Source organism: Chlorocebus sabaeus, chromosome 17 (genome assembly GCF_047675955.1).
Source record: "Chlorocebus sabaeus isolate Y175 chromosome 17, mChlSab1.0.hap1, whole genome shotgun sequence".
Lineage (NCBI taxonomy): Eukaryota > Metazoa > Chordata > Mammalia > Primates > Cercopithecidae > Chlorocebus > Chlorocebus sabaeus.
The window spans coordinates 36541775-36564500 of NC_132920.1; the positions used below are offsets into that span (position 1 = coordinate 36541775).

A 22726-nucleotide genomic window follows, 5' to 3' on the forward strand; every position below is an offset into this window, starting at 1 on the left:
TAGGCCAGGCGCGGTGGCTCACATCTATAATCCCAGCACTTTGGGAGGCCGAGGCGGGTGGATCATGAGGTCAGGAGATCAAGACCATCCTGGGTAACACGGTGAAACCCCGTCTCTACTAAAAATACAAAAAATTAGCCGGGCGTGGTGGCTGTCGCCTGTAGTCCCAGCTACTTGGGAGGCTGAGGCAGGAGAATGGCGTAAACCTGGGAGGCGGAGTTTGCAGTGAGCCAAGATTGCGCCACTGCACTCCAGCCTGGGCGATAGAGTGAGACTCCGTCTCAAAAAAAAAAAAAAAAAAAAAAAAAAAAAGAATCATGGATCTAGAAAACCGGAAAACATGACCAATTAAGGAATTTCACTTCTAGTAAAGGAATGGTGGGATGGGGTGGAGGTGTAAAGGACAGGCTGGACACTGACTTTGTATTCATTCATTCATTCATTCAACAAATAGAGGGCTTTCTATGTGCCAGGCGCTGGTCCAAGTCCCTTTTCACCATAAGCTCTCTGTACTAGTTGATTTGTTTCCATGAACCTGAGTTGCTTTGATTTTAAAATGAATGCAACAAATATACAGCATCATTATACAAATCCACACTTTTAAACACATTGGGCAACTAGTGAGAACCACTTCTGCTGAGTGGAAAAGGCAGCCACCTACACAGAGTGATAGAGATTGAAAAAAAAAAAAAATCACCTTTCACCATGGGCAGCCAGGCTGCAAGGCGACTGGGAGAAGACAAAGGGAAGAGTGCCTAAGAGCACTGGAGAGTACCCACTCACTTCCACCGTTACATTCCCACTCTCCTCCAGAGGCCACCGAGCAACAGCTGCCAGCTGGGTTCGAAGATCTCTGACAGTAATGGTCCCCAAAACTCCAGGACCCTATGACAGAGTAAAGAGTGGCAGAGGGAAGATAGTGTGGGGCAGGGAGGGCCAGGGCATTAATTCACTTCAGCCAAGGGTAAGTCCCTAAGTCGGTGGCTTACAGCCTTCTGATCAAAATTGCAACCCTATTGCCTGTCATTTCAGTTTTCTATAAAATTGTATCTTGAAACATAACACATACTCCTGAGATCCTCACTTCAAACCATTTTGAAATAACACCCTAATGATTAGTTGACAATCACCTGAAAAAAAAGTGAGGATATCAATGAGGGTTGAGAGCTCACCCAGGAGAGAAGGTACTCACACAGGAATCAACTGGGAAGACTGAACAAATTTCACCTACTTCCAAATGGGCTAGGCCTGCCTGTGCCAATCAAAAGCATATTGATTTGTAACTATTAGTTTAACAGAATAACTAATCATAACTAATTATCACTTGAGAAATACAAACTCTAATATCTGCATCAGGAAAGTGAAATACAAGTTGGGTAAGTTTCAATAATGGACACTGGGAGAAACGAAGGAGCTACAAGGAAACCAACAAGCCTTGGGCAGCTCAGTGATCAGGGCAGTTAGGTAGGCAAAGAGGCAGAGGAGGAAGGAGACAGGAAGGAAAGCAGTGAGTGTGCCAAAAGCAAGAGGTATATTTTGCATGTTGAAACTTGACATAATGATTATTTATATTTTGTGCCTGTCTAAACAATAGTGAAATCCTTGAGGGCAAGTATCTATTTCATAACTCTTAAGACCTAGCTCAGTGCCCTATACATAGGAAGTACTCCATAGATATTTGTTGATTAGGTTAGAGTTGGATGAAAAAGGTCAGCTACTCTGTAACTTTATCTAAAAACAGCACTACCTTTCCATTTGTCTTGAAGTCAGCTCTCCTTTCATTTAAAGTTGTAAAACAGCAACAATAATGCACATTCATATATTTAAAGCTCTCGGTTTAGAACCAGGTGAAATATTTGGCCTTTGATCAACAATGGTCCCCAAATCTCCAAGACCCTACAACAGAGTCAAGAGTGTGAGGGAGAAAATAGTGTGGGAAGAAAGAGCCAGGGTCTCAAAGCATTGATTCACCTTAGCCCAAGGGTAAGCACCCAAGTAGGTGGGTTTAGGGCTAGGCTTTTCACTGTACATCTTTTCATTTATTTATTTTTCTAAACAAGAAAATCTAGTTTTTAAGCAAACACTTATATGGCACTTACAATATGTCAGCCACTGTTGTAAAAGCTTGGAGATACTCTCACAATTGCTAGTGGGAGTTTAGATTGGTACAACCTGTGTAGGGAGCAATGCTATCTATCCATCTATCAAATTTTACAAATAGAAATATGTCTAAGGTTATCTGTTACAGCATTGGTTTCAATATTAAGTAATTGGAAACAGCCCAAGTGTAAGTCAATTGGGAACAGTTTAAATAAATTATGGTATATCCACACAATGGAATACTATGCCACTGTAAAAAAACAATGAGGAAGTTATTTAAGCATTAATGCAGAAGGATCTCCAAATCATATTAAGTGACAAAGCAAGTAAGAATTGTGTGCTTAATATGATACTTTTCATCCAAAAATAGGTACAAAAATCCATATTCACAATTGTCCATGTTTGCGTAAAGAAATTCTGGAAAGATACCTGAGAATCTAAGAACAATCGTTGCCTAAGATAGGGAACTAGGGGAGTGAGAACTAAGCAGATGGGGGACAAGAACGAAAGAGATAGTCTTCACTGTATGCCTTTTCATATTTTTTATTTTTCTAGCCAAGAAAATGTATTTTTAAGCAAACATATAGCACTTACAATGTAGTATGAAATTAAAATTGGTAAGTCACTTATTAATTAATAAATACTTATTCAAAATTTAAATTTAAAAGTATCTCAGGGCCAGGCGCGGTGACTCACACCTGTAATTCCAGCACTTTGGGAGTCCAAGGCGGGCAGATCACCTGAGGTCAGGAGTTTGAGAACAGCCTGGCCAACATGGTGAAACCCCATCTCTACTAAAAATACAAAAAAATTAGCTGGGCATAGTGGTGTGTGCCTGTAATCCCAGCTACTGGGAAGGCTGAGGCAAGAAGATCCCTTGAACCCGGGAGGCGGAGGTTGCAGCGAGCTGAGATTGTGCCACTGCGCTCCAGCTTGGGCAACAGATAGAGACTCTGTCTCAAACAAAAGTACCTCACAAGTGTCGTATTGTGGTTATGCAGAAAAATATCCTTGTTCTTAGAATAAAGCAAATGAGGCAAAATCAAACAACAACAACAAAAAACCAAGGCCAGGTGTGGCTGACATCTGTAATCCCAACATTTTGGGATGACAAGGCAGGATCACTTGAGCCCAGGAGTTAAGATAAGCCTGGGCAACAAAGTGAGATGCTACCCCTACAAAAAAAACAAAAAATTAGCTGGGCCCAGTGATGCATGCCTATGGTCCCAGCTACTTGGGAGACTGAGGCAGGAAGACCACTTGAGCCTAGGAGTTCAAGGCTGCCATGAGCTATGATCACACTACTGCACTTCAGTCTCAGCGACTGAGTAAGACCCTGTTTCAAAAAAAAGCAAAACAAAACAAAACTGACTAATCTGTGGGAAGGGTTTATGAATAACCATAGAGTTAATTTTGCCACTTTTCTGTAGATTTAAAATTTTCCAAGACAAATATTAGGGGAGAAAAAGTATCTCAGGAAAGTTCTTAAAACTTAAATAGAACTTTTTAGTTTCTACAGACTTTTAAAAATATTTTAGACAGTGTGTTTCGCTGCATTGCCCAGGCTGATCTCAGACTCCTGGGCTCAAGCAATCCTCCCATCTCAGCCTCTGGAGTAGCTGGGATTTCAGAGGCAAGCCACTGCACTAGCTTGGTTTCTACAAACTCTTTAGACTGGTTTTCAAGGCCCTTGGAATGTATTTCAACTGATTGGTTCAACCTCCTTACTCTTCTTTTAGAACCTTATGCTCTAACTAAATTGTATCTTTATCTGACCAAATCTTACCTCAATGATTTTTGAAAATTACTTTCGCTAAGATGCCTTTTTTGAGTCTTCCAAAATCATGTGATCTCTCACTACTTTGTCTACAGCACTTTTAGTTCTATTGGGATATATCATATCCTACAATTTGTTACAGTCATTGTATATTTTTCTTATACAAAACAACAGATAATGCATATTAGACTGTATATTAATATATATTGTATATTAAATGTATATTGCTATTATATTAGATATGTATACTTACCTATTGGGTAACACTGTCTTTAACAATCATTGTAGGTTACAACCAGGCACTCCCTAAGAACTTGGAATTAAGAGAACAAATGTCTTCTGAGAACTGAGGGGCAAGATGAATGTATGTATAGTGGAAATGAGTGAGGTGGGCAGTCATTGGAAGGGGAGAGGCTCCCAGTGCTCCCTTGTACAAGCTGCTCCCTCTGTCTGCAACCTCCAACCCCCTTAACCCCTTCAGGTCTCATGTCAGGGGTTGCATCTTGAGGCAAGCCTTCTTTGATCTCCCTGCTAGGTCAAATCCCCCATTATGGCATCCAGACCTCTCCTTAGCACTTATCACATTATATTTAACATTGATATGTGCAGTTAACTACTGTCTGCTTCCTTTACCAGACCATATGCTCCATGATTGAAGGAACTGGTACTGTTTTTATTTATCATTGTCATCTCAGTACCTAGCACAGTGCCTGGAATATAGGAGGTCCTAGTATTTCTGGAATGAACGAATTAAAAAAGAAATTGTTTATCTAGAGGAGGAAGGGTTGGTAAGCCTCCGAAGCAAAAAATTAAAAAAAGCAAAAGTAAGCAAAGCACTCTTAAAGAGAAAAATAAGTTAAATTGAACTCTACTGAATTCTACAATTATATTTCCCATTTATACTACTTACACACACATGCACACACATTTATTTAGCCCTTTCCTATCTGTAATTATTACACTACTGGCCCTTGTCAAATCATTCCATTCCCGCACAACAATGGTGCGCAGGGCCTCCTTTTGCTTTTACTCATCTTTGTTTCCCCAGGAGTTTCTAATTTCCCTTAAATGATGTGTATCAGGATGGTTGCTCCGGATTTCCCACGACCCTCAACTCTTCTAAGAAAAAGTGGCTTTGAATTCCCCATACAAAAATTATGTATTTTCCCCCGAAGAGTTAGGTTTGTATGTGTAGAGCGCCCCCAAAGAGATAAATCTTGGCTTCAGGGAGTCACATTCCTGCCAATGAAAGGCTTGTGATTTCCATTTTCAGTCTGTCTGTGTCACAGCCCGGGACAGAAGCCACTGAGGGGAGAGGTGGACCTCCTCAATCTTCTGCTACCTCAGTAAGAGTTTTCCTCTGGACAGTACTTAGGCATTGTCTCAGGCTCCCCGCCAGAGAGCGCCCCCAGGTCCTCCGAACGACCTCGCGCACCCGTGAGACCCCCGCCTTAGGCTTTCTGTGGAGGAAAAAGCGCGCGCGGACGAGCAGGTTAGGCGATAGAGGTCACGTGGGCCAGCTGTGGCCAATGGGGAGGGCGCTTGGGGGCGCGGCCGGGGGCCGCGCGCGCGTAGCTCGCCTCGGGCTACTGGCGGGAGCTGGAGTTAGGAAGGCACGGTACCCGAATTACGCGCACCAGCGTTATTCTATTAGTCGTTGGTTACTCTGTCTGGCGTTCTCGACGCCGTAATAACAAGTTCGCGCCCTCTCATTCCGCATCTCCCTCATTTCTTCAGTGGTATCATAAAGATGAAGGGGAGAAATGCGCTGCTGCCTGAACAGAAAGGCAACTTAGGTCTCCTGGGCCAGAAGTGGAAGGACATGGGAGGCACCTCTTTATTGGGAGATCCCTGGTTTCTAATTGGGAGGCATTGAAAGCACATTGGTGGCTCACCAGACTACCAGTCATATGTCAAAACAAGATTTGACATATAACTCGCGTATGTTAAAACGAGAGTTCTAGGTATGAAAACAAGCATGTACTTTAGCTAGTGGGTTGTTACTCTATAAATCAAGGGCAGCAGCGTTAGTAACTTCACCTGCCTCTTCTTTTGAAGTGAAACTAATTAGAAAAGCATTTGAGGCAAAAGTAGCAACGCCCACAGAACACCTCGGAAGACAGCGATCAGCTTCACAAGGAATCTGAGGATCAGGAGGTGCAGTGTGAAAACATACTGGAAAGGGTTTACAATAAAATATAAAATCTTAGAATAGTGGCGACGACTTGCACAACTTTGTGAGTATACTAAAACCCTCTGTACTGTGCACTTTAAAAGGGTGAACTTTATGTTAAGTGAATTACGTCTCAAAAAATAAATACAAGTTCCTAGAACGTGTTCATAGGTGACACAATCTCAGACTTTGGGGAATAATTATTGACAACGGAATTAACAAATGAAGATTCAGGCGGGGCGCGGTGGCTCACGCCTGTAATCCCAGCAGTTTGGGAGGCCGAGGCGGGCGGATCACGAGGTCAGGAGATCGAGACCATCCTGGCTAACACAGTGAAACTCCGTCTCTACTAAAAATACAAAAATTAGCTGGACCTAATGGCGGGCGCCTGTAGTGCTAGCTACTCGGGAGGCTGAGGCAGGAGAATGGCGTGAACTGGGGAGGCGGAGCTTACAGTGAGCCGAGATCGCGTCACTGCACTCCAGCCTGGGCGACAGAGCGAGACTCCGTCTCAAAAAAAAAAAAAAAGAAAAGAAAAAAAGGAAGATTCAAAATTTCAGTCAATTCAGTGCTTTCTAAAAAATGGATACCAGGCCGGGCGCAGTGGCTCACGCCTGTAATCCCAGCACTTTGGAAGCCTGAGGCCGGCGGATCACTTGAGGTCAGGAGTCCAGCCTGGCCAACATGGTGGAAACCCCCTGGCTTTACTAAAAATATAAAAATTAGCCCGGCGTAGTGTCGGACGCCTGTAATCCCAGCTACTTGGGAGGCTGAGGCAGAAGAATCACTTGAATCCGGGAGGCGGAGGTTGCAGTGAACCGAGACTGTACCACTGCACTCCAACCTGGGCGACAAAGTGAGATTCTGTCTCAAAAAAACAAAACAAAACAAAACAAAAACAAAAACAAAAACAAAAAAAGTATTTGGTGTGGTGGCAAGCAACTATCAGGATGCTTGAAATGTCCACTTTCTCAGGAGGCATGTAATTATTTTAAAATTAGATATTAGGTTGAAATTAATGTGCATAATCTCTCTCGGGTATCTAGCATATTTTTTATCTAAAAGTCTAAAACCTCATAAATTTACCTAACACTGCCCTTTAATGCTCTTCAAAACATAAAACTTTACTTTTCCAGCATTCTGGGACATTTAGGAATCACATTTTTGCAACGTAAAATTTCAAATTTATCTTTCCTTCATGTTCTCTCTTCTAGTGGCAAAATCAAGAAGAAATCTAATCTGAATGTTCCCTACCTTAACAATACAGACACTATCAGGTCCAATTTAAAGACTAATTTTTATTAAAAGATAAATTTGATCTATTTTTAGCCCATTTGGGATTACCTTAATTGGTCGTCACAGCAATGCTTCAGGGCTAATAGAAACTAAAGAGATTTAGTACCATGAAGCAAAGTCACTTTTAGATTTTTGCCACCTAAGAACCGGGATGAATAGATTTTCTTATAGTTCATATTTAAATAATATATTTAATGTGATTCAGGTGCAGTGACTCACGCCTGTAATTCTAGCACTTTGGGAGGCCTACGAGGGGGGATCAATTGAGGTCAGGGGTTCAAGACCAGCCTGGCCAACATGGTGAAACCCTGTCTCTAGTAAAAATATGAAAAAATTAGCCAGGCATGGTGGCAGGCGCCTGCAATCCCAGCTACTCGGGAGGCTGAGGCAGGAGAATCACTTAAACCCAGGAGCTAGAGGCTGCAGAGAACCGAGATCGCACCACTGCACTCCAGCCTGGGCGACAGAGTGAGACTCCATCTCAAAAAAATAATAATAATAATAATAATAAATATATATATATAATGTCCAATTTTATGGTTTTAATATCAAGAAAAACACATGCTAAGTAAACTATTTATCTTAGTTTAATCCAAATAAGATCTTACCTGGGTTCCTTGACATTGCTGGAACTGGCTGGGAGCTGACAAGTTGAGTCATGTATGCCTTCTGAAAACTGTATTTTACCCACAGTGATTTGCAACAATTTGTTACTTTGGGAGATGGATTGAGAACTTCTTTAGTTTCATAAACAATGCCATCATGTTTTTTCTTCTTGTTTTTTCTCTGTTGAAAAACATATTTTCAGAGGCTTTGCCCCATTTCTCAGTTAAATATTTGGTATTTTGGATAAATATTAATGTTTTAACAATATCAGCAGCATTTATTCCACATATGAGAGAGTTATGGATTAGAGTAGAAGGTGGATTAGAGTAGAAGGTGGACCAGAGTAAGGTCTTTTTCAATTTAGTTAAACATCTTTCTAGGCTGCTGCATCCTTATCACCTATTACACCTGCCTGCATCCTTATCTCCCATTAGTCTTTCTTCTCTCTCTCTCTCTTTTTTTCCTTAGACGGAGTTTCGCTCTTGTTGCCCAGGCTGGAGTGCCATGGCGCCATCTTGGCTCACTGCTACCTCTGCCTCCTGGGTTCAAGCAATTCTCCTGCCTCAGTCTCCTGAGTAGCTGGGATTACAGGCACGTGCCACTATGCCTGGCTAATTTTGTATTTTTAGTAGAGACAGGGTTTCACCATGTTGGCCAGGCTGGTCTCAAACTCCTGACCTCAGGTGATCCGCCCACCTCAGCCTCCCAAAGTGTTGGGATTACAGGCGTGAGCCACAGTGCCTGGCCTCTTTTCAAGAGCCACATTCCATCAGGGGAAGTGTGTAAATTGGTATACTGAGAAAAAGAGAGAAAAATTGGTATAGCCAAAATAAAGTAGATCAAAACCTAGAGAGGTGGAGAGGGGTGGAGATGGAATACAACACACTCTTTGTCCTGTTTCCTCGTGGGTGTGTGTGTTTCCTCCCCAGAATAATTCTCATAGTCCTCTTTGATCCTTCATACACACACATTCTGTCTCTGCAGACACTTATATGAAGATGACTCTTCTGCCCCTTTTCCCTTTTCCCCTCCAATATTGTAGAATAAATCCAAATGAGATGAAGAATTGCATTAAGACTTTTTTTTTTTTTTTTTTTGAGACGGAGTCTTGCTCTGTTGCCCAGGCTGGAGTGCACATCTCGGCTGGAGTGCACATCTCGGCTCACTGCAACCTCTCCCTCTCAGGTTCAAGCGATTCTCCTGCCTCATCCTCCCGAGTAGCTGGGATTACAGGTGTGTGCCACCACGCCCAGCTAATTTTTATATTTTTAGTAGAGACGGGGTTTCACCATGTTGGCCAGGCTGGTCTTGAACTCCTGACCTCGTGATCTGCCTACCTCGGCCTCCCAAAGTGCTGGGATTACAGGTGTGAGTCACCATACCCAGCCACATTATGACTTTTGTTGTCTTCCTGGGCATTTAATTCTTTTGACTTGAAGGGTGGCCACAGGGTTCAAAACTTTCTATTCTACCTCCTAAATCTACCTGCTATTCTAACTTCTAAATCTAAGTTACTGCAAAGGGAAAGAATGGATAAGACCACAATGAGCTGCTAAGATAATAGAGGCGGACTTCAGGAGCCTTACATCAGTGCTGTCTAATACAAATAAGTGAACCACATATATGGTTTTAAGTTTTCTAGTAGCTACATTTAATAAGTAAAAAGAAGTGAGTGAAATTAATTTTAATGATATATTTTATTTACTCTATCCCCAAATAAATCCAAATATTGTCATTTCAACATGTAATCAATATAAAAAATTATTAATGAATTATTTCACATTCTTATTAATTTAAGTCTTCAAAATCTGGTATGCATTTTGCACTTACAGCACATCTCAATTCAGACTAGCCACATTTTGGGTACTCAGTAGCCACATGCAGTCAGTGGCTACTGTACTGTATTTACCGGACAGCCAGCCATACAAACCAAGGGGAGAAAGACTGTCAAATAGAATTGTGACTCATCGTTTTTCAAATGTACCACATTTTCCAGTGTAGAATGCTACCTCAATATATTGCTTAAGTTTGGAATTCAGGCCAGACTGGGGGAAAGGGAGCTGAGAAATGAGTTGTTGTGGGTTTCTGGGCATTTTTAGTGCCTTGGGCAGCCTGGCATTTTAACTGGACTCATTAGGCAAACTTCTGACCCTAATTTGATTTGTCAAGTAAGACATGCTGTTCAGCTCATGTGTCAGAGCCAGATCAGACCTGGATGAACTGATAAAAGTATTAAAATTCCTGGCTGGGTGCGGTGGCTCATGCCTGTAATTCAGCACTTCAGGAGGCCGAGGCGGGCGGATCATGAGGTCAGAAGATCAAGACCATCCTGGCTAACACGGTGAAACCCCGTCTCTACTAAAAATTCAAAAAATTAGCCAGTGTGATGGCACACGCCTGTAGTCCCAGCTACTCAGGAGGCTGAGGCAGGAGAACGGCTTGAACCCTAGAGGCGGAGGTTGCAGTGAGCCGAGATCGTGCCACTGCACTCCAGCCTGGGCGACAGAGCGAGACTCAAAAAAAAAAAAAACTGTTCCTAAATGAGCAAAGTTGATAATCAAGATGCAGCTACCAGGCGAGGTTCTTACCTGAAAGAGCTGGCTGACAGCTTTACCCATCAGCCTATTATGAAACTGTCATTTTGTACTAGTCATTCATGTAACATTGCTAGACAACTGAGAATAAAATATCTAACCACAGCCTTTTAAACTAAACTATCAAGAATGTTGGATTTTATTTTTCCCAAGTAGGTTTTTATTATAATTTCCCTCAAACAATACTGCAGTATGTTAATAGGTATTTGTTGAAAATAATTAATGCTAATTATATTTTTCATCTAAAACCTTTTTTTTTTTTTGAAACGGAGTCTCTCGCTCTGTCACCCAGGCTATACTGCAGTGGTGCCACCAAGCCCAGCTAATTTCTGTATTTTTAGTAGAGATGGAGTTTCACCAAGTTGGCCAGGCGGGTCTCAAACTCCCGACCTCAGGTGATCCATCCGCCTCGGCCTTCCAAAGTGTTGGGATTACACGCGTGAGCCACCGTGCACAGCCTAAAACTTATTTTAAAATATATGTCAGGACCAGAAGTGGTGTGGCTTATGCCTGGAATCCCAATACTTTGGGAGGCCGAAATGGGCTGATTGCTTGAGCTCAGGAGTTTGAGAATAGCCTGGGCAACATGGTGAAATCTGATCTCTACAAAAAAATACAAAAATTAGCGTGGTGGTGCACACCTGTAATCCCAGCTACTCGGGAAGCTGAGGTAGAATCACTTGAGTCTGGAAAATTGAGGCTGCAATGAGTCGTGTTTACACCACTGCATTCCAGCCTGGGGTACAAAGTGAGACCTTGTCCCCCCAAAAAAAAAAGAAAGAAAGAAAAAATATATACATATATGTGTACGTAAATGTCAGAAAAACACTATGCTGTTTTATGTAACTGTTAGTATAACTGGATAATTACCAGGCCGGGCGCAGTGGCTCACCCTTGTAAACCCAGCACTTTGGGAGGCAGAGGCGGGTGGATCAATTGAGGTCAGGAGTTCCAGAACAGCCTGGCCAACATGGTGAAACCCCGTCTCTACTAAAAATACAAAAAGTAGCTGGGCATGGTGGTGCATGCCTGTAATCTCAGCTACTCAGGAGGCTGAGGCAGAAGAATAGCTTGAGCCTGGGAGGCAGAGGTTGCAGTGAGCCAAGATGGCACCACTGCACTCCAATCTGGGCAACAGAGTGAGATCTTGTCTCAAAAAAAAAAAAAAAAAAAAATTGCATAAATACCCTTAAGAAATGTTGGCCCTACCTGAAAATATTATATATAACCAGGAAATCTCAGAATTCATGAAAGCATGAGAATGTATCTGCACATGCTTCAGCAACCATTTAGTTGATGTATGTTGTCAATTTAATAATTACTGGTTTATGTTAGGTATCTTCTCTTATTATTATTATTTTCTTTTCCTTTACTTTTTTTTTTTTTTTTTTGAGATGGAGTTTCACTCCTTTTGCCCAGGCTGGAGTGCAATGGTGCAATCTCAGCTCACTGCAACCTCCACCTCCCAAGTTCAAGCGATTCTCCTGCCTCAGCCTCCTGTGTAGCTGGGATTACAGGTGCATGCCACCATGCCTGGCTAATTTTTTTTTTTTTTGTAGAGATGGGGTTTCACCATGTTGGCCAGGCTGGTCTTGAACTCCTGACCTCAAGTGATCCACCTGCTTCGGTCTCCCAAAGTGCTGGGATTACAGGCGTGAGCCACCATGCCAGGCCAAGTCTTATTATTTTGATATATATTTATGAAAGCTTTTACTTAATAAAATAATTTATTTTATCTTCTTTGTGGGTTGTTCTGATATAAAGCTTAAAATACATTAGAAGTAAAGCTTTTGGCCAGGCATGGTGGCTCATACCTGTAATCCCAGCACTTTGGGAGGCCCAGATAGGTGCTTGAGATCAGGAGCTCAAGACCAGCCTGGCCAACATGGCAAAACCTTGTCTCTACTAAAAATACAAAAATTAGCCAGGCATAGTGGCACATGACTGTGGTCCCAGCTACTTGGGAGACTGAGGCAGGAAAATCGCTTGAACCCAGGAAGCAGAGGTTGCAGTGGGGTGAGATTGCACCAATGCACTCCAGCCTGGGTGACAGAGCGACACTCCATCTCCAAAAAAAAAAGTAAATCTCCTATCATTTCTTTTGTTAATTATTAATTCATCTATGGGTTCACATTTTGCTGTCTATGTGTTGTAGGCTAAATAACAGCCTCACAAAATATCCACATCCTAATTCCTAGAACCTGTGAATATGTTACCCTACCTGGCAGAATGGACTCTGTAGATGTAATTATATTAAAGCTCTTGAGATGAAGAGATTATCCTGGATTAGTTGGGCCCAACCTAATCACATAATCCTTAGAGAGGGAGGCAAGAGGGCCAGATTCACAGAAAGAAATGTGACAATGGAAGCAGAGGTCCGAGTGACATGAGAAGAATCTATAACCCAAGGAATGCAGGCAGCCTCTAGAAGCTGAAAAAGATGAGATGGGTTCTCTCCTAGAGCCTCCAGATGGAATGCAACCCTGCCAACTCATTTTAGACTTCTGACCTCTAGAACTGTAAGATAAATTTGTATTGTTTTAAGCCACTAAGTTTGTGGTCATTTGTAACAGCAGCAGTAGAAAATTTATATACTATGGTAATCTCAATGCATAATATTGTTAGTAAATTGTCATTTTATTTTATTTTTTTATTTTTTGAGACAAAATCTTGCTCTGTCACCCAGGCTGGAGTGCAATGGCGCAATCTTGGCTCACTGCAACCTCCACCTCCTGGACCCAAGCAATTCTCCTGCCTCAGCCTCCTGTGTAGCTGGGATTACAGGAGCCCACCACCACAGCCTCCCAAAGTGCTGGGATTACACGCGTGAGCCACCGTGCCTGGCCGTAAATTGTAATTTTAGAAGTGTTCATTGTAAGATAAATTTGAAAATGTAATTATGGAAACACTATACTATAAAATGGGCTCCTGTCCATAGCAATAAACAGATGATCATAATAACTAGGAATGCTGAACTCTAAATAATTACTTATTAGTGATAGCAACTGTAAATTAAGCTACAAATCTTTACAGCAATCAATATACGTTGGTTGACAATGAAAAATATATATTGATCTCCTACTGAATACCAGGCACTGCTCTGGACCCTGGGGATATAGCAGTGAACAAGACACACATGGTTCCTTTTCTTGCGGAGCTACAGTCTAGCAGAAGAAAGAGGCTATATTAGAGTCATGCTGGGTGTTACAAGAGTACATCGGCCCAGCACGGTGGCTCATGCCTGTAATCCCAACACTTTGGGAAGCTGAAGTGGGCTGATTGCTTGAGATCAGGAGTTCAGGAACAGCCAGGGCAACATGATGAAACCGTGTCTCTACAAAAAATAGAAAAATTAGCTGGGTGTAGTGGCATGTGCCTGTGGTCCCAGCTACTCAGGAGGCTGAGGTGGAAGGATCACTTGAATTTGGGAGGCAGAGGTTGTAGTGAGCCATGATTGGGCTTCTGCACTCCAGCCTGGGCAATAGAGTGAGACTCTGCCTAAAAAAATAAAATAAAAAAATAAAAAATAAAAAATAAATATATATATATACACACACACACATATACACACACATATGCGCCAGGCGTGGTGGCTATAATCCTAGCACTTTGGGAGGCTGAGGTGAGGGTATCACTTGAGGTCAGGAGTTTGAGACCAGCCTGGTTAACATGGGAAAACCCCATCTCTACTAAAAATACAAAATTTCCAGGCATGGTGGTGGGCACCTGTAATCCCAGATACTCAGGGAGCTGAGGCGGGAGAATCGCTTGAACCTGGGAGACAGAGGTTGCAGTGAGCCGAGATAGTGCCACTGCACTCCAGCCTGGGCCACAGAGCAAGACTCATCTCAACAAATTAAAATATAAAAAATATATATATACACACACAGATAGATAGATAGATATACTATATCATGAGGGATGGACCTAACCTAGTCTAGGTGATCAGGAAGGACTCATCTAGGAATGATGTTTAAGTTAGGACCTAAAATTTGACTTGGAATTAGCCTTGAGGGAGGATGAGCAAGGGAAAAAGAATGTCCTGGAGAGCTGAACACCAAATGCAAAAGCCCAAAGGTAGTAAATAATTCAAGGCATGTAAAGAACTAAAAATAAAAACAGAACTTTCAATTCAAAATAGCTGAGATATTCCCTGCGCAACTCTCTCAAAAATAACAAGTGGGGGGAAACACCTAGAAACACTCATTTCATTTTTCTTGAACTGAGACTCACCTCAAACCACAATGCCTGAAAATAGAAAATGGATGGAGGCTATTAAAGGACTTAGCAGATCCAAGGAAGGTCAAGCCTAAGTGCTTAGAGAAGGAGAAACCAAGGAGAAGCAAGGCACGTCTCCCTGAGGAGCCCTGGAAAGACTCAGGTATCAGAAGCAGTGAAGTGGGAGAAATGTAGTGCTTCGAAAAGGAGACTCGTTTGAAAATCTGTTTAAGAAGTAGTCAGGTGTCCCAGAGCCCCACCCCATCTAATGTAATCAAGCTATACTTTTACCTCCATAGGAAACGGGAAATGCCATCTCTGGAGAAAGTAAACTAAAGGAGTTACAGATAGTGGTACACTTGGCATAGATCAGAGTGGGAGTCAGACATATTACTGAAAAGAAAACACCCAGGCCTCTTCTCCTGCATAGATATAGAACTTCATAGCCAGGTTCTACTCTCTAGCAAGAAAAAAAAAAAAAAGTACTTCTTAGGGGAAAAAAACCTGACATTTTGGGGGCTCCCATAGAAAAAAGCCAGTGAATTCTTTCAATTGATAAGACGCAAACATATACTTAGAATTTCCAATTAGCTTTTAGGACTTTATTCTTAAAATATAAATGTACAAAAATCATCAGCTACTAGAGGAAAATCTGCAGTATAAAAAAAAATTCTAAACCTCAAGCATGGAAGAATCAGGGGGGAAAATATCACAGAAAACTGAGACAATGCAAGGAACATAAAAATACTTCAAATAAATTATATCATCAGAGAAATATTATATCCATGAAACAAGAACAGGATGCTAAAAGAAGAAACACTCTAAGAATAAACAAGAGCAGCTGGAAATTACAAATACTATAATTAGAAATCTGTAAAAATACATACATTGTGAAAGATAAAGACAAAAAAAATGCTCCAAAAGAGAATGACCTTGGAAATTGTTACAAGTCAGGAAAAGTCATGAGAAGATTCTACAAGAAAACTGCTCTGATGTCCTTAAGAAATCATTGTCATGGGGGAACAAAATGGTAGGCAGACGGGGAAGGGTACTGCTCTACATGAAAAGGCTAGGCTGGGCATGGTGGCTCGCGCCTGTAATCCCAGCACTTCGGGAGGCCAAGGTGGGTGGATCACGAAGTCAGCAGATCGAGACCATCCTGGCTAACACGGTGAAACCCGTCTCTACTAAAAAATAAAAAATAAATAAAAAAAAAAAGCCTGTAATCCCAGCACTGTGGGAGGCCGAGACTGGCGGATCACGAGGTCAGGAGATCGAGACCATCCTGGCTAACACGGTGAAACCCCGTCTCTACTAAAAATACAAAAAACTAGCCGGGCGAGGTGGCGGGCGCCTGTAGTCCCAGCTACTCCGGAGGCTGAGGCAGGAGAATGGCGTAAACCCGGGAGGCGGAGCTTGCAGTGAGCTGAGATCTGGCCACTGCACTCCAGCCTGGGCGACAGAGCGAGACTCCGTCTCAAAAAAAAAATAAAATAAAATAAAAAAATAAAAAAATAAAAAAAAAAATTAGCTGGGCATGGTGGTAGGCACTTGTAGTTCCAGCTTCTCGGGAGGCTGAGGCAGGAGAATGGTGTGAACCTGGGAGGTGGAGATTGCAGTGAGCCAAGATCGCGCCACTGTACTCCAGCCTGGGCGACAGGGCAAGACTCCATCTCAGAAAAGAAAAAAAAAAAAAAGGATAAAGAAAAGAGGCTAAAGAGATAAGAAAACCAAATGCAATTTTGGAGCAAGATGTCATATTGTCTGCCACTTACTTTCAAATAGTTCAGCAAAATAGACAAATATAAAAATCAAGAAAATATGAGAACATGTTAGCAATTGTTTAATCTATTATAAGTAGTGGATATACTAGTGTTGGTTGTATTAGTCTTAAATTTCCTTTATATTTGAATTTTTTCATAATAAACAGCCATAGAAATAAAGCAAATATTGGGAGCGCACTGCAGTGAGCTATGATCATGCCAGTGCACTCCAGCCTGGTTGACAGAGTAAGACCCTGTCTCTAAAAGAAAAAGAAAAGAAAAGAAACAAAGAAATGCAAGAAAACATCCCAGAACAAAAGGATATATGTCTCCAGGATGAAAAGGCCCAGCACGACGAATGGAAAAGACCTAAACCAGTATATACACACACATCTTGGAATGTACACACACATCAAAATGGTGATGATTATTGCATCTAAGTAGTGGGTATACTTGTTGAAATACTATACCCTCAACTTTTTATCTTTGAAATTTTTCATAACAAAAAAGTCATGAGAGATCTAAAGTTTAATAAAATTTTATGTTAATGTCTCTAAGAATTGTGGCCTATTTTGAAAAGCAATAAATAAATTAGTTGAATCCAACCAAATGAGGTAGCCATTATAGGTTCCAATCGGATTGGAACATTAATGACGTAACTGAAATTCTCCTTAGTTTTGGTGAAATAGTTGGGTGTATAAAGGCCAAATAAAATCAAATCTATACTTGTAATTTCCAAGAGAAGTTGGTTTATAAAAGAACCAATAATCATGCATATTTATAACATTATTAGGTCTATAATAGATGCTTAAGTACTTGAGAAGGTTTGTCAGACAATTCAGGTATATAAAGAAGAAATAAAATATTTGAAATGCCTGTGGTTTGAAACGATTTGTCTTTAGTTAAGCGGCAAAAGTCCCTTTTCAATTGATTGCTAAAATTTGCTAGCCTTTTAACTAAAACAATAAAATATATCAGCTGAAATGTTATGATTTTCTCTTTATGCTTCTTTTAACAGCTTAGGGAGATTAACTTTTCTGAAAGGTACTTTTATGTGGTTGAAAATCACCCTTGAAGGTAATTAAAAACTCAATTGTCACAGAAGACAAACATGGACAATAAAAAAAGATAAGATTAGAGTATCTAGAAGTTACAATATCTGAATAATAAGAATTCCAGAAAAGAAAAAAGAAAAACTAGCAAAAGCTGTAGAGAAGAAATTATCAAAGAAACAAAGGTGTGATGGCTCATGTCTTTAATCCCAGCATTTGGGAGGCTGAGGAGGGAAGATTGTTTCAGCCCAGAAGTTGGAGAACCACATCTCTACAAAAAATTAAAAAGATTAACCAGACCAGGCACAATGACTTACGCCTGTAATCCCAGCACTTCGAGAGGTCAAGGCAGGAGGATCATTTGAGCTCAGAAGTTCAAGACCAGCCTGGGCAAGATAGGTAGACCCCATCTCTACAATTTTTATTTTTATTTTTTTTTTTATTAGCTGGACATGGGGCTCTGCTCCTGTAGTCCAGCTATTCAGGAGGCTGAGACAGGAGGATACTTGAGCCCAGTTCCAGGCCGCAGTGAGCTATGATCACACCACTGCACTCTAGCCTGGGTGACAGAGTAAGACTCTGTCCCAAAGGAAGGGAAGGGAGGGGAGGGGAGGGAAGGGAAGGGAAGGGAAGAGAAGGGAAGAACAAATGCAAGAAAACATCGCAGAACAAAAGGACATATGTCTCCAGGATGAAAAGGCCCAGCACAACAAATGGAAAAGACCGAAACCAATATACACACACACATCTTGGAATTCATCAGTGATAAATCCTAAAATCTTCCAGATTGAAAAAAATAAATTAAGAACAAACTCGACGGCACTATTGGAAGTTAGAAGAACAGCAGAGCCTTCAAAATCCTGAGAGAAAATGTTTTCCAATCTAGAGTGTACACCTACTCACACTAACAAACAAGTAAGACTAGAATAAACCCCCTTTCCCTGCAACATCTCAAAAAATTAACCTCCCTTGCATCAGGAAGCTAGTGGAGAAGGGAAGGGCTCTACAAAAAGAAAGGAGTAAGTCAACAGAGATGAAAGCAGGGACCCTGGAAAACAAGACTGTGCCATAAACTTTTTAAAAAACAAACTGTTTAACAATGATTGGTTTTTAAATGATGTGCCTGGATTCATTTAATAAAAATTAATTTTAAAAAAGAATGTAAGCCAAAAAAAAACACACAAAAAGCTCAGCATGATTGGAGAGTACTAAGTGGCACAAAATAAGAAAAGATACATAGGCAGGGGCCAAATCATGCAGGGTTTTAGATTTTGTCCTTAAAAAAAGTGAGAAACTCTTTAAGGAATTTAAACAGGGGGATGACCTGATGGGATTTCTGTTTTAAAAGATGACTTTGGCTACTGGATGGAGGTGGTTTGGAAGTAGGCAAGAGACCATTGTAGTAATTCAATCATCCACTAGGGTAGAAGCACTGGAGATGGAAAGGAGATAAATTTTAGATTTAGGAACTAAAATTGATTGACTAGCAAATGGGATGATAAGTAGAAAATAATCATGGATAATGCCAGGGTTCTGATGATCCCTTAAGTAAGTGGGTCATAGTGGCAGTTACTAAACCAGAGAGCACCAGCACGAATTAACATTTTGCCTTGTTTGGTACTAGGTTTTATCTGGGGGAGGGATGCAATGGCAGGAAATGACGAGTTCAATTTTGGATATACTTAGTCTTTGAGGTATGTGAAAGTCATTCAAGTAAAGATGTTAAGTGGGCATTTGCCAATATGAATTTGGAGCTCAGAAGAGAGGTAAGGACTGGAAAAACAAATGCGAGTCATTATCGTAAGGAATATGAAAAATGCCATGTAAGTAAAAGGAACACTCTTGTGTTCATTAGGAAATATTTATTAAACTCTTACTATGTGTCAAGCATCAAACTAGATGCAAGGTTACAATAGTGAACAAAAATTTCACAATATGGGATATTTGATAAGTAGACTTCAACTAGGGTGTACTAGTCTCTAGGGGGCATTGTTCAAAATGTTGGGGTGCAATTGTACAGTTACATTAATGTGAGGTTATATTCAAATATAGAGACCAGGTGCGGTGGCTCACGCCTGTAATCCCAGCACTTTGGGAGGCTGAAGTGGGTGGATCACTTGAGGTTAGGAGTTCAAGACTAGCCTGGTCAAAATGGTGAAACCCCCATCTCTACTAAAAATACAAAAATTAGCCAGGCGTGGTGGCACAGGCCTATAATCCCAGCTACTTGGGAGGCTGAGGCAGGAGAATCGCTTGAACCTAGGAGGTGGAGGTTGCAGTGACCTGAGATTACACCACTGCACTCCAGCCTGGGCAACAGAGCGAGACTCCATCTCAAAACAAACAAACAAAATTCAAAAAATCCCAAATTTAATAGGTAGAGTCAGGTATGTCAGACCTCCTCCAATGCCTGTAAAGGTCCTGCCCTCCACAAAAAAACTGTCCTACGTTCTGTATTTTGACTGTCCCTCTGGATACTCTCATAGGCAAAAAATCCAGTCATAATGATCTGAATCTAGAACTTGTCTGTTTCACATATAAATAAAAAATATTTTTTGTGTGAGTTTTATATATACCAGATTTCCAGGAATGCATCTATGGTATAAATCAAGGGAAACTTATACTTTTGTTATTGTTGTTTAATGATTTTCTGAATTTTACCAAGATTTGTTCATTGTATCAGAAAATCAGATCATTTACCGCAAGACCACACATGGTACTTGAGTTACTAATTTTAATAGTATATGTATGTATATGTATATTCTCTCTATACATACCTGATTACTGGCCCCATTTCTTTACCCCTCCCTGCGTCCACACCTTTGCAGTGGCTTCATGAGTCAGAGACAGAAGAGACAATGCACTATTTCAAGCCTAGGTCTAAAGAGGCCTAGTTACTTTCTGCTTGCTCTTTTGCACCTCTGCTATCTTCATGAGAAGAGTTTTCTCTCGGTGGTGCTGCCCCTTCAAACTGAGCCCCAGGCTAGAATGAGAGATTCTTTATTTCAGCTCTTGTTTCCCAAATTTTCTAAATGAGCATAAATTATTTTTATTATCAGAAAGAAAAGAAAACCCAAGTTACTAAGAAATGAAATTCTATTTGGGGTTAGACCATGAGTAATGCATTTTTTTTTCCTCCCAGGACATGCATTTATCAGGGTACTCTGCAGTCAGTGGTTGGATAATAAATATTTGTTGAATGAAAAAAATGAACTCCTTTAACCTCTCTCTCCTGGCTTCCACTGTGGTTCCCCTTTGTTCTAGTCTTTCTCTCCCTTCTAAGACCAGCTTTTTCCTATTCTGGACCACTCTGTTTCTCTCGTCCATTCTGATTCCTCCTTCTCCTTCTCTAACTCTCTGCAACTTTATTTTTTTATTTTTTTGAGACGGAGTCTCGCTCTCTCACCCCGGCTGGAGTGCAGTGGCGCGATCTCGGCTCACTGCAAGCTCCGCCTCCCGGGTTCACGGTATTCTCCTGCCTCAGCCTCCCGAGTAGCTGGGACTACAGGCGCCCGCTACCTCGCCCGGCTAATTTTGTTTTGTATTTTTTAGTAGAGACGGGGTTTCACAGTGTTAGCCAGGATGGCCTTGATCTCCTGACCTCGTGATCCGCCCGCCTCGGCCTCCCAAAGTGCTGGGGTTTTTTGTTTGGTTTTGTTTTGTTTTTGAGATGGAGTTTCAATCTTGTTGCCCAGGCTGGGGTGCGATGGCGCGACCTCGGCTTACTGCAACCTCCGCCTCCCGGGTTCAAGCGATTCTCCTGCCTCAGCCTCCCAAGTACCTGGGATTACAGGCATGTGACACCACACCCAGCTACTTTTTGTATTTTTAGTAGAAATAGGGTTTCTCCATGTTGGTCAGGCTGGTCTTGAACTCCTGACCTCAGGTGATCCGCCCGCCTTGGCCTGCCAAAATGCTGGGATTACAGAAGTGAGCCACCGCGTCTGGCCTGCAACTCTTTTTTCTTTCCCTTCTCCCCAGCTCTACATTTTTCTTCCTATGTTTGTTTCTTTTTCTTTTTTCTTCATATATATATGTGTGTGTGTATATATATGTGTGTGTGTATATATATGTGTGTGTATATATATGTGTATATATATATTTTTTCCCTCTGTTTTTAAGATGGGATCTCACTGTGTCACCCAGGCTGGAGTGCAATGGTGTGATCTCGGCTCACTGAAACCTCTGCCTCCCAGTTCAAGCGATTCTCCTGCCTTAGCCTCCCGAGTAGCTGGGATTACAGACATGCACCACCATGCCCGGCTAAGTTTGTATTTTTAGTAGAAACGGGGTTTCTCCATGTTGGTAAGGCTGGTCTCGAACTCCCGACCTCAAGTGATCCATTTTCGGCCTCCCAAAGTGCTGGGATTACAGGTGTTAGCCACCGCGCCCAGCCTAAACCCTGAATTCTACATCTGTAATATGGAACTAACGAGGCTTGCCAATTAGAGCTAGTGCCTGCCCACCACATGGGATGCACTCAACAAATGGTAGGTATCATTTGATCTAAACTTCCCCATTTTTAGATAAAAGTGGATGAGACCAGAGAGGCAATGACTGATCTAAAGGTGACCAGGCTGCCAGATCTTCTTAGTTCCTATTCAGCTTACTCTCACCTGGATCCTTCTTAAAGTCAATTTCGAAGTATATGGTTCCCATTCCAAGGTAGAGTATCCACTAATTTTCAGCATCATATGGACCTACTTCCATTTACAGTAAATAAAAACCAAGAGAGACCAACCCACTTACTAGCTTAAGCACAGAGATTCAAAGCAAGAAGAGGAACTTTCCAAAAGCTGTCAGCCTTATTCATATGTTGCTATCATGTAGTATATTAAAAAATCAAAGAGTAGCTGAGGAAGCAATGAGCTAGCAATTCCTAATAATTCCTTCCAGATTCAGCCTAGGACATTGACTGTGTGTGTGTGTTTGACAATCTTTTAAGAATAAGAATCTGTAAGGACAATTATTTAGTGTATGATTTTTAAAAGGCACTAAAGAGGACACATCCGGTAGAAAACCAAATATCCCCTTAAGAAGTGATATTTAGGCCGGGCGTGGTGGCTCGGCCAGCACTTTGGGAAGCACTTTGGGAAGCCGAGGTGGGTGGATCACTTGAGGTCAGGAGTTCAAGACCAGCCTGGCCA

The 22726-nt window shown here is 41.5% G+C and overlaps 1 protein-coding gene across 1 annotated transcript in view; it reads right to left on the reverse strand.

Moving 5' to 3' along the window:
• The window catches only part of PXT1 (peroxisomal testis enriched protein 1), a 47886-nt gene that overhangs the window by 17908 nt on the left and 7252 nt on the right, over positions 1-22726 (reverse strand). Inside the window, exon 3 of the mRNA XM_073005936.1 lies at positions 7955-8132. Coding sequence (XP_072862037.1) covers positions 7955-8006 — 52 coding nt within the window. The 5' untranslated portion in view covers positions 8007-8132. The remainder of the gene's footprint in view (positions 1-7954; positions 8133-22726) is intronic.